We start from the raw sequence: 18663 nt of genomic DNA on the forward strand, positions 1-18663 counted from the left end.
TCTGGTATATATACATAGTGGAATATTATTCAGTCATAAAAATGAATGAAATCTTGACATCTGCAATAACATGCTGGAACTGGAGGATATTCAGTGAAATAAACCAGGCATAGAAAGGCAAATATCAAATGTACTCACTCGTATGTGAATTAAGCTAAAAAAAAAAATTGAACTCATGTCTATAGAGTAAAATGATGGTTACCACAGCTTGGGAAAGATACTGGTGGAAGTGATGGCGGGAGAATAAAGATGGGTTGATTAGTTGAGTACGGAACACTGTTAGAAGAAATAAGATCTAATGTTTGGTAAAAAAACAGGGCAATTATAGTTAGCAATAATTTATTGTATATTTCAAAATAATTAAAAGCTGGATTTAGAAAGTCCCTAACCTAAAGAAGTCATAAATGGCTGAGGTGATAGATATCCCAATTACCCTGATTTTAATCATTGCACATTGTATGCCTGTATCAAAATATCACACATAACCCATAAATATGTACAGTCATACAAACTCTAAAACAATTTAATTCTTTGCCTTCAGCAATTCATTTCACCTCCTTGTACCTTATTTTTTACACCTATAAAACATCAATACAGAGATATAGAGTGAGGATAAAAACTAAAACCATAAATTTGAATGCTGGAGCCAGTTGGGGCTATCATGTTTTTCTATGTCCCTCATAGCATCAGTGCCTTCCTTATAAACAAACCACACAGAAATATGTTGTTATCAGATCTGATAGAGATAAAAGTTTTCTATCTTACCATGGAAATAGCCCATTTCATTTGTCTTGTACAAGTTGTAAATCGTGCAACACTAGAAAAGTAAAAATTATGCACATAGTATGTTATTCATAAAATAGCCTCTAGACATTAATAAAATATTTGATTTCTTTTCAATAATATTGCTTTGAAAATAACTAGTTCTTTTCTTACAGGAGATAAGTGCAAGACTACTGAATACAGCAAGATGAAAAATATGCTCTTAGATTTACAAAATCAAAAATATATTATGCAAGAAAATGAAAATCCTAATGGCGACGACATATCTCGGAAGAAGCTATTGGTGGACCAAATGTTTAAATATTTTGATGCAGACAGTAATGGACTTGTAGATATTAATGAACTAATTCAGGTATGATTAGTGACTATATTAAAAAACTTACTGAAATACAGCATGCACATTATATTTACTTTTTTCAATTTACTCTATAATATAAAATGTATATTTAATTTGAATAATGTAAAAGTACGGAAATAACATTTTTAGAGCAATTTGACTATGACACCAGCAGTATTAATTTCAAGTAACATTTATATGGTGTTTGACAGATTAAAAAGAGCTACCTACTTTTGATAGATGTCTATATCTTAAATACCTCAAGGAATTACAAGTTCTGTATCTTATAGAATTTATAATATCTCTCCTAATATATTCTGAAGCTCATGTAATGTTTAACTTTCTATAAGTCAATAAAAGCTGATTTATCCAATATTCAAGGGCACTACTGAACAACAACTGAACATATTTATAACAAAATGTATATAAATGATTTCAAATAGTTGAATCACTGATGTATTCCAATATGCCTTCAATAATTAAGGACCAATTATAGCATATTTAATTTGGTTTAGTAGTAGAAAATAAAATAAGAGAGATGGAATTTCTTCAAAACTATACATTGATTTTAGGGAACAATGAAAGGAAGGAGCCCAGTGAGGCAATAGAACAACGATGACAGCTCTGATTGATTTTGCTGACTTCTTGATGATCCCTGTAACATATCTTGAGGTAGACTTCACGCCTACCCTTAACAGTGAATATAGGCTTGGGGAGGAACATAGACTATTTTTATAATATCATGCTATTCATTTTTTTTCTGGTTAATTTTATGGCTTATTTCCAAAATCAGACACTGTAGAGTATTGGTCTTATTAAACAAGTATTCTAAGTTTTGCAATCGTGTAACTTAATTTAAAAGCTTTATCTCAAAGTAACAGTGTAAGCAAATTGATTATAGGTATCATCATGCAAACTAATTAAAATTCATATCATTTTTATGATCTTTTCTAATGCAGCCTCTCATTTATCGTGTAGTTACTAAGTCCTAGGCATGGGAATTTAAGGAACTCAAAGTAAAATTGGAAGATATTTTAATTAAGATATCTCTGCTGTCATATACCTCATGATTTATTTTTTAAGAATGAAATTTATACTTTATAGTCATAAGAATAAATGACTAGTAAATTAAATTAAAATAAATGTATAATTTAAACATGTCACTTTTATCTATATGTACCTACCATATATGTATTGTATTTTGAGGATTTTTACTTTTTATATTTTTAGTTTTTATCTATTTTTTGCTGATTTTGTTGTTTTAGCTATCATTTATATATCTGCACCACTATAGCCACTGATTTGAATTTAAAAATAAAAGATCAGATCAAATCATTCTGGTCTGGATTTGGACATCTAAATCTAAAAAAAAAAAGATTGCTGGTCACTGGAGAATGCCAATGCATGGCACTTTACTCATATATGTTTCAAGTTTCTGCCATGTTTTGTATTAGTTTCCTAGGGCTTCCCTAACGAAATACCACAAACTGTGTGGCTAAAACAACAAAAAATTTATTCTCTCATTCCTGGAAGCTGGAAGTTCAGAATCATGGTGCTGACGGGGACACACTTCTTCTGAAGTGGAGGTGGGGGTGAGGGAAGCGTCCTTTCTTGCTTTTTCCAGCTTCTAGTGGCCATAAGACTTCTCTTGCATTTGTGGTATAGGGAAATCACTACAGTCTGCTTCTATAATCATATATTGTCCTCTCTGTGTGTTTATCTTTGCCTAGCCTTGCCTCTTCTTATAGAACATCAGTCACATTGGATTAAGAATTCACCCTAATCCATTAGGACCTCATCTTAAATTATCTAGTTACATCCACAATGATTCAATTCCCAAATAAGATCAAGTTCTATGGTACTGGGGCTTAGGTCTTTTAAACTCCTTTGGGAGACACAATTCAACCCTTAAGAAACTTCATTTGCTACGAAGTTTGGTTTTGTTTCTTCAGCTTTCTCTAATTTGACTTTCATTATGTCTGAAAAGAGTCCTTTCAATTCACATGAAAGTTATGTTGTTGTGAGAGCAGAAAATGTCTTCATAATATTATTTATGTTTTGACCAACCAAGAGGTACATGAAAGGAATAGCCTGGGAAGTTTATGTTTACTGACTTCCTTCTGCATACATCCCAATTACCTACAGAGGGCCATCTTGATTACGTCTAAGTGTTGGCAATTATGAGTAAGGTTTTTATAAATGTCCATATGCAGATTTTCGTGTAGAGATAAGCTTTTAACTACTTGGGATAAATACCAAGTAGCATGACTATTTAATCACATGGTAAAAATATGTTTAGTTTGGGAGGAAACTGCCAAAATGTCTTCTGAAGTAGAAATACCATTTTGCATTCCCACTGTACTGCTGATTTCTAGATTCTACACGAAGTGCTTTTCTAAATTGCTGAATCAAAACACAGGTTCAGCTCTCTGAGATGAATGCACACATAGTAAAGCAGTTTCACAGCTAGCTTGCCTCTAGGTTTGATCACCAGATACTCAGTTTTCTCCCATAGGCCACAGTGGAGTTTGAAATATCTCCTTTTAAATTCCACACAAAGAGTGTTTTGTATTCCCACTGCTGGTGGGAATGCAAAATGGTATTTCCACTTCAGAAGACATTTTGAGAGCATTCCTATTACACCATATTCTCATCAGCATTGGTGTTGTCAGCATTCTGGATTTCCGCCAATCTGTTAGATGTGTAATGATACCTCATTGTTTTAATTCTCATTTACCTGATGAGATGATGTGGAACAACTTTTCATATGTTTATTTTCCATCTATGTATCTTCTTTGGTGAGGTATCTATTAAGGTCATTGACTTATTTATTAATTGAGTTATTATTACTATTACACTTTAAATGTTCTTGTGTATTCAAGATATAGTCCTTTATTAGACAAGCCTTTGTAAATATTTTCTCCTAGACTGTAACTTGTCTTCTTGTTCACTTGATATTATCTTTTATGTAGCAGAAGTTTATTAAAATTTCAGTGAAGTCCAGCTTATCAATTATTTCTTTTATAGGCCTTACTCTTGCTATTTTATCTAAAAAGTCATTGCCATACACAAAGTAATCTAGATTTTCTCTCATATTCTAGGAGTTTTATAGTTTTGTGTTTTGAAATTATGTCCATGATTCATTTTAAGTTACTTCTTCTGAAAGATTCAAGGTGTGTGTCTATATTTATTTATTTTTACATATGAATTTATTATAATTGTTCCAGCACCATTTGTTGAAATAACTACTTTTGCTTTATTTTATTGCCTTTGTGCCATTGTAAAAGATCAATTGACTGAGTTTATGTGGGTCTATATCTAGGCTTCCTATGTTGTCCCATTCATTGGTTTGTTCATTATTTCACCAATAGCACAGGGTCTTGATTACTGTAGCCTTATAGTAAGTCTTAAAGTTTGGGAGTGTTCATCCTTCAACTATATTTTACTTTAACTTTGTGTTGGCCATGCCAGGTCTTTTGTCCCTCCATATAAACTTTGGAATCAGTTGTTGAGATCCATGAAACAACTTGCTTGGATTATAATTGAAGTTGCATTGAATCTATAGATAAAGTTATGAAGAAATGACATCATAACAATATTGACCTACCTATCCATGAACATGGAATTTCTCTCCAATTGTTTAGTTCTTTGATTGTATCCATCACAGTTTTGGAGTTTTCCTCATGTAGATTATATACATGTATTATAAGGTGTATTCCTACTCCATTTTGGTGGATGCTAATGTTAATGGTACTATGATTTTAATTTCAAATTCCGCTTGTTCACTGATGGTATGTAAAAAAGCAATTGACTTTTGTATATTAACATTTTTATACTGCAAACATGCTGTAATTGCATATTAGCCCCAGAAGGATTTCTGTTAATTAATTTATATGTTCTACATAGACAATCATTATTTTTGAACAAAGACAGTTTTAGTTCTTCCTTTATAATCTGTCTTCCTTTTCTTATCTTATGACATTAGCCGTCTTTAGTACACTGTTGAAGAGGAGTGGTTACAGGGGTTACCCTTGCCATATTCTTGATTTTTGTAAAAAGTTTCAAGTTTCTCACTATTAATTATGATGTTAGCTATAGGTTTTCTGTATATACATATATTCTTTATCAAATTGAGGAAATTCCCTTCTACTTCTAGTTTACTGAGAGTTTTTGTCCTGAATCGTTGTTTAATTTTGTCAAGCGCTTATTCAGCATTAATTGATATAATCATGGGATTTTTCTACTTTAGGCTGTTGGTGTGATGGGCTACACTAATTGATTTTTAAATGCTAAAACAATACTGGAGAAGTACCACTTGCTCTTGGTGTAATATTCTTTTTATACATCATTAGATTCAATTTTCAAATACTTGGTGAGAACTTTTGCACCTATATTGATGAGAGGAGTTGGTCTGAAGTTTACGTTCTCTTGTAATCTTTTTGTCTGTTTTTGAAATTAGTGTAATGCTTTATAGAATGAGTTAGGAAGTATTCCCTCTGCTTCTATCTTCTGAAAGAGATTGTGGAAAACTGATACAAAGTATTTCTTAACTGTTTGATAAAATTCACTAATAATCCCATCTGTGCCTGTGCTTTCTGTGTTGGAAAACTGGTAACTAGTGATTCAATTTCTTTAAGAGACATAAGTCTATTCTGATTGTCTGTTTCTTCTTATATGAGTTTTAGAAAATATGTCTTTCAATAATTGATTTTATCTAGAATATTACATTTGTGACATACAGGTGCTCAGAGTATTTCTTTATTTTTCTTTCGAGGTTCATAGGACTTTTAGTGATATTCTTCTGCATCCATCCCACACTACACAAATCACTTATTCTTTTAGCAGTATATAATGGAAATGTCAGTATCTCATCCATCAATAAGAATTCTGGAAAAAGCATAAGGCTTTAACAGAAACCCTGTGAAATGCATAAAAAAAATTTCAGATATTTACAGCAAAAATATTTTCTGACTTTTGTGCTTTTAGGTTTCGGGTGCTTTTAGAAAACCTTTGTATTAGATATTATAAACATTAATACATATCATTTTATCTATAAACTTGGAAGCATGTAATATCATAACTTAATATTGAATTTTTTATTTCAATAGGTTTTTGGGGACAAGATGGTGTTTGGTTACAATGAGTAAGTTATTTACTGGTGATTTCTGAGATTTTGGTGCACCCATCACCCGAGCAGTGTACACTGAACCCCTATGTGTAGTCTTCTATTCCTCACTCCTCCTCCCACCCTTACCCCTGAGTCTCCAAAGTCCATTATATCATTCGTATGCCTTTGAATCCTCATAGCCCAGCTCCCACCTATGAGTGAGAACACACAATGTTGATGTTTCATTTGTGAGTTACTCCACTTAGAATAATGGTCTCCAATTCCATCCAGGTAGCTATGAATGCCATTATTTTCTTCCTTTATATGGTTGAGTAGTATATATATACATATATATATATATATACACACACACACACATATGTATATATAGTAGTATATATGCATACTACACACACACACACACACACACACACACACACACACACACACACACACAGCTTAATTTATTTATCCACTCATCAACCGATGGACATTTGGGCTGATTCCTTATTTTTGCAATTGCCAGTTGTGCTGATACAAACATATGAGTACAACTATATATTTCATATGATGATTTTCTTTCTTCTTGGTAGATACCCAGTTGTGGAATTGCTAGATCAAATGGTAGTTCTCCTTTTAGTTCTTTCAGGAATTTCCACACTCTTTTCTATAGTGGTTGTCCTAGTTTACATTCCCACCATCAGCGTAAAAGTGTTCTCTTTTACCACATCCACATCAACTTTTATTTATAAGAAGTTTCGATTATGGCCATTCTTGCAAGAGTAAGGTGGTATCTCATGGTGGTTTTGATTTGCATTTCCCTGATCATTAGAGATGTTGAACATTTTTTCATATTTTTTTGGCCATTTGTATATCTTCCTTTGAGAATTGCCTATTCATGTCCTGAGCCCACTTTTTGATAATTTTTTTTTTCTTGCTGATTTTTTTGAGTTCCTTGTAGTAGATTCTGGATATTAGTCATTTGTCAAATATACAGATTGCAAAGATTTTCTCCCACTCTGTGGGTTGTCTTTTAACTCTGCTGAATTTTTCTTTTGTTGTACAGAAAATGTTTAGTTTAATTAAGTCCCGTCTATTTATCTTTGTTTTTGTTGCATTTGATTTTGGGTTCTTGATCATGAACTCTTTGCCTAAGCCAATGTCAAGAAGGGTTTTCCTGATGTTATCTTCTAGAATTTTTATGGCTACAGGTCTTAGATTTATGTCTTTGATCGACCTTAAGTTGATTTTTGTATAAGGTGAGAGATGAGGATCTAGTATCATTCTTCTACATGTGGCTTGCCAATTATCCCAGCACCATCTGTTGAATAGGGTGTCCTTCCCTCACTTTATTTTTTTGTTTGCTTTGTCAAAGATCAGTTGGCTCTAAGTATTTGGCTTTATTTTTGAGTTCTCTATTCTGTTTTATTGGTCTGTTTGCCTATTTTTATGGGAGTACCATGCTGTTTTAGTAAGTATGGCTTTATAGTATAGTATGAAATCAGGTAGTGTGATGCCTCCAGATTTGTTCTTTTTGCTTAATCTTGCTTTAGCTATGCGTGCTCTTTTTTGGTTCCATATGAATTTTAGGATTTTTTTTTCTATTTCTGTGAAGAATGACAGAGCTATTTTCATGGGAATTGCATTGGATTTATAGATTGCTTTTGGAAGTATGGTCATTTTCACAAAATTGATTCTACCTATTCTTGGGCATGAGATGTGTTTCTATTTGTTTGTGTCATCTATAATTTTTTTCAGTAGGGATTTTTAGTTTTCCTCCTAGATGTGTTTCACCTCCTTGGTTAGGTATATTCTTGAGTATTTTCCTTTTAGCTGCTATTGTAAAAGGCGTTGAGTTCTTGATTTGATTCTCAACTTGGTTGCTGGTAGTGTATAGCAGACCTACTGATTTGTGTACATTAATTTTGTGTCCTGAAATTTTGCTGAATTCATTTATCAGTTCTAGGAGCTTTTTGGATGGGTAGTTAGAGTTTTGTGGTATACCGTTATATCACCAACAAAGAGCGAAGGTTGACTTCCTCTTTACCAATTTAGATGCCCTTTAATATTGAATTTAAAAATAAATTAAATTAGAATAAAAGATAAATGATCTTAATGGTGTCTGATAATAATTTACAAACTATTCCTAGCAAAGAATATAATATATAACTCTAAGTTACAGCCAGTCATGAGTAAAAGTTAAAGAATATAATTTGTCCCTGGGTTTTATAAATGCAGCAGGAAAGTTGGCTGCACACATTCTATACTTAGTCCACATAATGAAGATATATTCTTGAGTTTCTCTTCAAAATTTTCAAGTAAATTAGAACCTAGAGGCCTGTCTTTTTGTTAGAAAAAGAGAATAAAAAATCAGTAGATAAAGGAGGTAGACTCTTTAGAATCACAGCCAGCAGGTTGTCATAGTGAAAAGGTCTGCTAAAATGAACTGACCAGTTACAGAAATAGATCTCATTCAATCCACCCCTTCATCATTCTAGCTTAACAAAATTGTCTATAATTGCACAGTTAGCCTTTCAGTCTGAGACATATTTTTGTGTTTAGAGAATATCTAACATAAAATGCAAATGTATATCAAAGTGAAATTTTAAACTCCCGAAGTGCTGGGATTACAGGCATGATCCACAGCGCCAGCTGAAATGTTAAACTTTTACAAGAGCTGTGTTTTATGAAGTTGACAACATTGATGTTAAAACCCTTAGTATCAATTAAACGTATGGAAGAGTTAAAACAGGTTATAACTAAAGAAGAAACGTCAACAAAGATTAAGATGGAATATGCATGCATTTCATTTTCAAGAGCAAGATAAAATGCTTCAAATGTCAAAGGAGTAGTGGCCCTAAATTGATAAAATCCTAGGATATTTATAAAATGTTATCATTTTGATGATCATGGCACAATGGTTAAGAACACTCATTACAAAGCCTGAGTTCAAATCACATCTTTACTACTTTCCAAGTAGTGTGGCAATTTACTTAAAGCTTCTGTGGCTTAGTTTCTCTCTATATAAATAGTCACAAGAGTAGTACCCAGAGCAAAATTTTCATGTGACACTGTTATTATTTAGAACACGTAAGCTTATTGAAAACATCACCAACACATGGAAAGCACGATGTATTTGTTAGTTATAATTATACTTTCATACCTTTTGTGAAGATGTGGTAGATTATAATAGAGATAAAGGGAAAATATATGCTTGAAATAGTGGATGAGTGATAGATGAATATTTTTTAATGCTTACAGTTGGAAAATGGGTAAGAGTAAATCAAATATTGTAAGCAGCCATTATAACCCAGAAATATGCGTGCACAACTTTATGCTGGTAAAAACTTTAACACTGATTTTTATAATAAAATAATTGTCCTGCCATAGAAGAGGAATATTTTTTTCTTATTTCAAGAAATCAGAAAAATAAATGATAGCATGATATTTGTTTTGTTCATCTCACTTAAGGAGCTTATCTACCTGTCTCATATAGCTAGCATGAGTGTTCCTAATTCCAAGAATTCTGTCCTAGAGACAAGTAAACATTGTCATTCTGCAACCACTGTGATACTGGGCTGTTTCCCCTTACATAATATAGTGTCTATGCCTTTACAGATAAAATGTTAAATTGAACTGAACTTCAAATAAATATCACATATATTGCATTTTGAGATGCTAGTAAATATTATATTAATATATAACCACATATATCAAATTATTAAATACTTAAATTCATGCAGATTTTTTCTTGTCCATAAAATTAAGTTTTAAAAATAATGAAAGTATTTTCTTGAATAAAAGAACACACATGTGTGATAAAAGAATACATTTTCATTAATTATATTTTATAATTTAAATATTTAAAAATTTATAGGTCTTCAGTAACACATGACTATACTCAAGATTCTGTTGCTTCTTTTTATTAATTTTTAATTTTTATGGGTACATAGTAGGTGTATATACATAAGGGGTATATGAGACACTTTTTGTTATAGGCATGCAATATATAGTAATTGCATCATGGAAAATGGCTTATCCATTACCACAGGCATCTATTCTTTTTGCTACAAACAATTCAATTAAATGCTTCTAGTTGTATAAAATGTACAATATTAGCATTGTCTATAGTCACTCTGTTGTGCTATAAAATACTCGATTTTATTCATTATTTCTAAACTTTTTTTAACCCATTGACCATCTCCACTTCCCACCAACCTACACCCACCACCATTCCCAGCATCCGGTAACCATCATTCTATGCTCTATTACTGTAAGTTCAATTGTTTTAATTTTAATCTCCTACAAATAAGTAAGAATATGTGAATTATGTCTTTCTGTGCCTGGCTTATTTCATGTAAGATAATGACCTCCAGTTCCATCTATGTAGTTGCAAATGACTGGATTTCATTCTTTTTTATGGCTGAATACTACTCTGTGATGTATACATTTTCTTTATCCATTTATCTGTTGATAAGCAATTACATTGCTTCCCAATCTTGGCTATTGTGAATTGTTTTTTTTTTTTTTTTTGGTGGAGTCTTTAGGTTTTTTCAATAATAATATTATATCTCCTGACAATCAAGGGTAATTTGACTTCTTCCTTTCCAAATTTGGATGCCCTTTATTTCTTTCTCTTTTCTGATTGCTCTAGCTTAAGACTTCCAGAACTATTTTGCAAAGCAGTGTTGAAAATGAGCATCCTTGTCATGTTCTAGACCATAGAGGAAAAGCTTTCAGCTTTTCTCCATTCAGTATGATGCTAGCTATGGGTTTGTTGTATATTTCTTCTATCCCCAGTTTTTTTAGAGTTTTTATCATGAAGCGATGTTGAATTTTATCAAATGCTTTTTCAGCATCAATTGACATGATTATATGGATTTACCCTTCATTCTGTTGATATAATATATTACATTGATTGATTTGTGTAAGTTGAACCAAACTTGCATCACCGGGGTAAATCCCACTTGATCATGATGAATGATCTTCTGAAGTTATTGTTGAATTCAGTTTGCTAGTATTTTGTTGAGGGGTTTTGCATCAATGTTTATCAGGGATATTGGCCTATAGTTTTCCATTTTTTGATATATCTTTGTCTGGCTTTGGAATCTGGATAACACTGGCATTTTAGAATAAATTTGGAAGTTTTCCTTCCTCCTTTGTTTTTCAGAATAGTTTCAGTATTATTAGTGTTAATTCTTTAAATGTTTAATAAAATTCAACAGAGAAGCTTGAGTCCTTGTCTTTACTTTTGCTGGAGGAAATTTTATTACAGCTTTGATCTCATTACTTGTTATTAGTCTGTTCCAATAATGGATTTCTTCCTGGTTCAGTATTGGTAGGTGATATGTGACTAGAAATTTGTTATTTCTTCTATGTTTTCCAATTTATTGGCGTATAGTTGCTCATACAGGCATCTAATGATCCTTTGAATTTCTGTAGTATCAGTTTTAATGCCTAGTTTTTCATCTCTGATTTTATTTATTTTGGTTTTCTTTCTTTTTATCTTTGACCAAAGGTTCATCAATTTTATTTATCTTTTCAAAAGACCAACTTTTTGTTTTGCTGATTATTTTTATGTTATTTCATCAATTTCACTAATTTCTGGTGTAATTTTTATATGATTTTTTCTCCAATTGACTTTGGGTTTGGTTGGCCTTTACTTTTCTTTGAGATGCATTAAGTTCTTTAAGATGCTTTATTAGGTATTTATTTAAAGTTTTTCCACTCTTTTGATGTAGGCACTGCTGTTTCCTTTGTTCTTCCCTTTGAGTTCTGAAAAAAAAATCCATTTGCAAAAAGGCATGAATATTTGATTGAAGATGTATATGAGAGATAGAGAGTGGGTTTAGCTTACATATTACACAAATCACACATTGAAATACAGTTTAGATTGAGTATTTCCTTTATGTTTTATTTCCTTTTATTCTGTATAGAATGTGTCTTGCATCCTTTTCACCCCAGATATAATAGCTAAGTCTGTCTCTCAGATCTAATTTCTGTATTTTCCCTGAGGCTCCAAATTCCATATTATGCAAAACAATATGATTGTATTTATATCCTCCTAAATTTGTATAAACAAATATATCACAGTAACCGATATCTACCTTCCTTGAAAATGAATGGCAAGGTATATATTCTATAAGTTGCCATTCATTTTTTAGAAAGGTAGAGTTGATAACAATATCAAGATTAATAGCAGTATTTGTTATAGCTTCCCTCAGGAGGCATAGATATCTGGAGTTCTAGAGGCTAGTGGAAATGCCTGGTCTCTGTCTTGTGCCATATATTTTACATCTTCAGAGCCAGGTGAAATCCTCATATTTTTCAGTTTCATCAAATGTGTGTCATATCCAATTTTAACCCTCTCTTGAGGGTTTCTTCCTCTCCAAAAAAATACAGACTTACATAATAAGATAGAGTGGGGTACTTACCAAATGTGTGTTTTACAGGAATAGAACAGAACTGTTCTCTCTCACATATGTGCCTTAATTACTATCTGAAAAAAGGTAAAATTTTACACACACTGTTTTTTTTTTTTTTCTGTTTGTGTGTCTTTGTTTTTCATTGCTTATCTTCTCTTTACTGAAAATACATAAATGAGAATTTGAATACTTAAACCTGGGTGGCCCTTTTTTTTGTTGTTGTTGTTTAAATCTGTGCTATATTGTCTGAATCCTATTCAGAATGAGGATGGGAAACTCTGAATGGCCCTACTTAATCTACCAGTAACGGATTCTGGTACTAAAAAAGAGCCAAAAGTCCTTGCTATTCTAAGGACCATTTGCATGAGGTGTGAAATCTCTACCTTAGCTTTTTCCTTTACAGTATAAACAGGTGTCTGAGGTTCATCTTTGTATCAGGATCTTTGTATTCCTCCTTTTAAGCTATCTTCTCCAACAGTAAGAATTCAGCATTCTCTTTGGGGCTGTTGTAAAATCTAAGCTTCAATAATGCTTACTAAGTGAAAATTGTGATTGAAAACACTATGCTCTAAATTGACTTAATTTTACAATGTATGTCTCAGAGAATAAATCCTGAAAAGCCTCAATAAACATGTAAAGAAAAAAGAATGGCAACAAACTTGACCAAAGCATCGCAGCGTCTCCCATAAGTATTGCATGTATGTCTACTGTGGTCAGGCATTCAGTCACACAACACATTTGTGGTTTTAGGAACATACATTATCCCTAAAACAGATGTGAATGTGCAATGGTTGAAAGCAAAATTCTGAATGAAATGATCTAAGTTATGGGCATGTTCTTTCTGACAAGCCAACATGTAGAAAAAAGTCACTGCTAGGAAGAAAGTTAATGATAATGTCTTATGAAAAGGAGCATAGAGCTTTTCTGGGTGGTTTATTCACATTGTTATCTAAGTCACTGGGAATGTTGAAAGAATACATGTAGACAGAAATACAAAGAATCAGGAGCTAAATTATGGAGAGAGACTAGGAAAGTCACGGAAATGAATGACCTGAAATTCAAAGGAGTAGGATCCATCTATTGTCTATCTATCTCTCTGTCATCGCTCTATATACCCATCTATTATCTCCCTATATTTCCATTTATCTGGAAAAAGTCTTGCTTGAGAAAAACAAATAATCCAGAAGTGACTATACAGCAGTTATCTGCACCTTTCTTACACTGTAGGAGAACAGATACATGAGAAAATATAGCCTCTGATTAAATTTACTAAAATTACTGAACAAATAATTTTGAGGGGCAGCCAGGTTTTTCTAAAGTCAGTATGGTGAAGAACATATTTGTATAAGAAATTGAGGACAAAAGAGAGTTTTCTGATCAGAGACAAGAATTTTCAGAGGATACAATGATGGGTTTCGGTAGGAGAAGCGTGGGTTTGGGGCCAGACTGGAAAATGTGCAGAGCAATATGAGGAGCCATAGATCTCACTGGGCCACAGAAATAATCCATCATATGAAACACAGAAGTGTTTGTCCAGAGTATTCCTTAGAAGTTCATGGGCAACTATTCCTGGCATTGTGGTCGTGTATATTTGGTTCATAGTGTCAGATGAGGGGAGACACAGCAGGCTTCACTTGGTAGAATGGTGGCCTTAGTTTGTCAGCAGCAAACAGAATACTTGGAGTAAAATGGTGATAACAACATGGAAAATCTTGCTTGTTAGGCCTTTCTCCATTTGATAAAATAACACTCATAGAATTTAAGTGAGCAAAGTCATTCCCCTATGATTCTGAGTTTAGATAAGCAGCTGTATTGAGTACATTGATTTAGGTTTTTCCCCATTTAGATTCTGTCATCTAAATAAGCTGATTTACATTAAAAATGTATATTAGGATTGGGCGGTGGCTCTTGCCTGTAATTCCAGCACTTGGAGAGGCCTAGGCAGGTGGATCATTAGGTCAGGAGTTCGAGAGCAGCCTGGTCAAGATGGTAAACCCTGTGTCTACTAAAAATACAAAAATTAGCTGGGCGCAGTGACAGATGCCTGTAATCCTAGCTATCTGGGAGGCTGAGGCAGGAGAATCACTTGAACCCGGGAGTTGGAGGTTTCAGTGAGCTAAGATTATGCCACTGCACTCTAGCCTGGGTGACAGAGCAAGACTCTGTCTCAAAAAAAAATTGTGTATTAGAATGAAATACTTCCCTATGTACACATATGTCAACTCTTTATTAAAATAATGAAAACTACTTATTCACAGGATTTAGATTATTATGTTATACATATTTGACTTAAATGCCATTTACTCAATAACTACCATATGTGAATACACCTACAGAATTAAATAATAAGAGAGCACAAATAAGAGTGTATATTTTCAAGCTTACAAGATGGGCATGCCAATGAGATTTTTGCAGCATTTGTACAAATTTTTTTCTTTAAAACTTATTAGAAATGTTACATGGTGGATTGAACAGTCAATCTTTACATTGAGTTCATAAAGTCTTTCACAATAATAAGTATTTTTAAAAAGGTTCTGATTTCGTGAAAATACTTATTTGCTATTAGATTTATAATAATAATTTTGTCTCACAGATAAAATGCTGTTTCAGTGGAACAAACTAAATAGAAATAAATAAGCCCTTGTATGATAGAAGGGTGAGATTAAGTGAGAATTTCCAGGGAATGCCTTGGTAATTAATCCTGTTTAACATCAGAGAGTATAAAGCACAACCGTATTTGTCCAGATCATCCCTTGAAGCAGAATGGACAACTATTTCTTGCATTTAAAAGCCCATAACCTATCAGGAATACAAAATAAGGGAGTGGAAACCAGGTGTTTGACTTAGAATGACATTGTTAATGCCAGTAGGTGGATCTTAGTGGTGCTGGCAATTTCCTTGCCAGTAGCTAAAGATTTGAGAATAATAAGGGCAACAATGATCACTTAACAGAAAGATAAAGCCTGTAACTGTTGGTTTATGCCCAGCGCAAAGCTATAATTAAAAATTAGTACTCTCAGTTGTACCTGGAAATGTTAGTAAGTAGTTTCAGTTAGTTTTTAAATGTTGTTCATAACACACACAGGGCAACTATAGTATTAACAATTAGGCTTTAATATCTCAAATATATTTATAGTATCTTTACTTTAGAATGCCAAGGTACATTTTAAAAATCTGGTATTTGTGTTCAGAAAGTCCTTGTGAGGCATGTGGGACACCTTAAAGAAAGTTATATGAGTCACTTTAGAAAACCTAAAAGAAAACTTTTATTTCCATTCAATATTTTAAAAAAATACATCTCCAGGCTGGGTATAGTGGCTCACGTCTGTAATCCCAGCACTTTGAGAGGCCGAGGCACGTGGATCACGTGAGGCAGGAGTTGGAGACCAGCCTGCCCACCATTGTGAAACCCTGCCTCTGCTAAAAATACAAAAATTAGCTAGTCATGGTGATATGCACCTGTAGTTCCAACTACTCGGGTGGCTGAGGCAGGAGAATTGCTTGAACCCAGGAGACAAAGGTTGCAGTGAGCCAAGATGGTGCCACTGCACTTCAGCCTGGGCAAAAAGAGTGAAACTCTCTCTCTGTCTCTTTCTCTCTCCCTCTCTCTCTCTCTCTCACAAAAAAAAAAAATACATCTCTTGTAGGATAGCATTTGTTATATATAATTAAAAACACAAAATGTACAATATTAGTTATTTACTCTCTGCCCTTTTACATGATCTATTGTTTAGACTACTGCTGATAATATGTAATTATCTCGCTTAATTAGATTGCATGTTTTCAGTCATCATCTCTGGAATAAAAACTCTATGAGAGCAAGGACTATGTCATTCTTATTAACTCACTTCCAGAACCAGCATGGTTTTTGGCACATGTTGGTGGAAAATAAGGGAAAGGAGAGAGAGAAGAAAGAAAGGAAAAAGAAGAAAGAAAGAAAGTGAGGAGACAAGAGGCTGTTCAGACCAAGTAGTTCAGGAGCCAACTCATCAACTCATATTGAGTGTAAGGGAGAAGCATGCATCTCATACCTGGAAATACACATTCTTACCGAAGGAGTATACTTATTTTCTCATGTTTAGTTTTTGAAGCAATGTACGTGTTTGCCAAGTAAAGAAATAGTATATATTCCTCTCCTCAACTTGATAAAGAACTCAAATGGGCTTTCTTTTAATTAGAGGAGCACAGGGCACTGAGCATATGACTGCAACGTGATCAGTTTGGGAAAAATATTTTAGCAAAGGATGGAGAAAGACTCAAATAACGTTAAAATATGAGTGACACATTGCTCTGTGAGTTCGCAATTGCTGTTTCTCACCTGTCCCACCAAAGAGAGTAAATAAGTGGACATAGAACTGGAAGATCTGACTTTTCTGTCGTTCTCTCCCTTACACCGAAAGCTTTATTGCCATGGCTTGCCTTCACATTATCAAAATCAATGCCATGTCTTCTATGTCTTTCATGAAAGTCAGAGTAATAACCCTGGACCTCCAAATCTTCCCTTAATCCCAGAAATATAACACCCATACCTCTCTATGTTAGGGAGACAATGCCCTAACATTCAGTTTAGGCATATTCAATTTTTCTTCTCACTTTTATTTTTTCTTATATAACTTATCATTCTATGGCAGCATATGTATATTTACCACTATATTTCTTTGCTAGCCCTTCACCAGAATATTTTTTCACACTGAGCCAAACCACTGGGGAGCCCAAGATTCACATAAGAAAGATTTTTGTCTATCTTGTTGTCTGTTGTGTTTTCAGTTTTGGACAATGCCAGACACATAGTAGGCAGTCTAAAGGATTTGTTAAATGGATGATTGAGTAAGTGAGTGAAGGCAAACAGTAAAGACAATAAAGAGAATAGCTCATTTTGAAGAGGGTCAGGGGTTTTCTGTTGTTTCTTTTGGAGCAAAAGATAATACAGTACCAACACAGTGAGTCATTCCTGATTTGTTACAGGCCTTGGGCAACTTTGACAATTCTATTACACTGAAGTTCAAAATGGACTCTGTACTCTATGCTGTGTGTCTGAACTCCATGATGCCATATATTCTGCTAATATTTCTATTTTTTCACATTGAACCAAACCACTGGGGAGCCAAGACTCACATAACTTGACCTCTGATCAGTGAAAAAAAAAAAAGCATAAAAGATTTTATTTTTATATCCTTAAGGAGTTTACCAACTTTGGTAAGTTGGGGAAAAATTCTCTCCTTTTTATCAGAGGTAACATGTATAATTATGATTGGTCTTTTTGACCAATCAAGATCATAAGAGAGTATCACATTACCTCTTATACCACCTATTACCTCTTACACCATTTTATAAGAGGTCAAATGGTTTAAGAGATAAGATATGGTATGAGATAATGAAGTATCATAAGATATTTGAATATGATGCATTCAAATCTATTCTGTGAATCTGGCCCTGTCATGAATCGCTAGTTGAGAAGTAACACGTGCCTTTTGAGAAGCCTACGGTGAGTTTTTGGAAACAGTGTCAAACACTAAATGAAAGAAGTGCAAGGAACTATCAAAGCCCTACAAGTTTGGATCCCCTGAACCAAAGAGTCGTTACTGTGGACTGAGGAAGAAAGTCTACTTGCATAGTTTTCCATACTTTTTGACCATCAAGCACTCATGACTGTAAAGCTATAAAAATTCTGGGTATCTAAACCAATTTTTCCATTCTGGTAGAAATGTCCTATAAACACATAAAACTTTATACATTAAATAGGTGCCATTTTTATATCAATTATACCTCAATAAAGATGTAAAAAAGCAGGAAAGAAGAAAAGTCATAGGAAAGTATCTCCCTCATTAGTAAAAACCAGAATGTGACAAAGCTTCCCATCAGGACACATGAAGGACAGGAATAGCTCCTAAGAATCATGTTTTAAGTCAGATATTTCAGCGACCATTTAAATGGGATAAATGAGAAGACACATATTTGAAATATTTAGAATAAGAAAATGAGTCATCTTTGTCCTATGCATGGATACGCTT

The 18663-nt window shown here is 33.3% G+C and overlaps 1 protein-coding gene across 4 annotated transcripts in view; it reads left to right on the forward strand.

Annotated features, from left to right (window-relative positions):
* Positions 1 to 18663, forward strand: part of FSTL5 (follistatin like 5) — an 807250-nt gene that overhangs the window by 398126 nt on the left and 390461 nt on the right. For all 4 annotated transcript variants that reach the window (XM_032248526.1, XM_032248528.1, XM_032248527.1 and 1 more), the window contains exon 5: positions 939 to 1135. In XM_032248526.1, the coding sequence (XP_032104417.1) occupies positions 939 to 1135 (197 nt within the window). The remainder of the gene's footprint in view (positions 1 to 938; positions 1136 to 18663) is intronic.

Source organism: Sapajus apella, unplaced genomic scaffold (assembly GCF_009761245.1).
Source record: "Sapajus apella isolate SASKATOON/1434 unplaced genomic scaffold, GSC_monkey_1.0 scaffold67, whole genome shotgun sequence".
Taxonomy (NCBI): domain Eukaryota; kingdom Metazoa; phylum Chordata; class Mammalia; order Primates; family Cebidae; genus Sapajus; species Sapajus apella.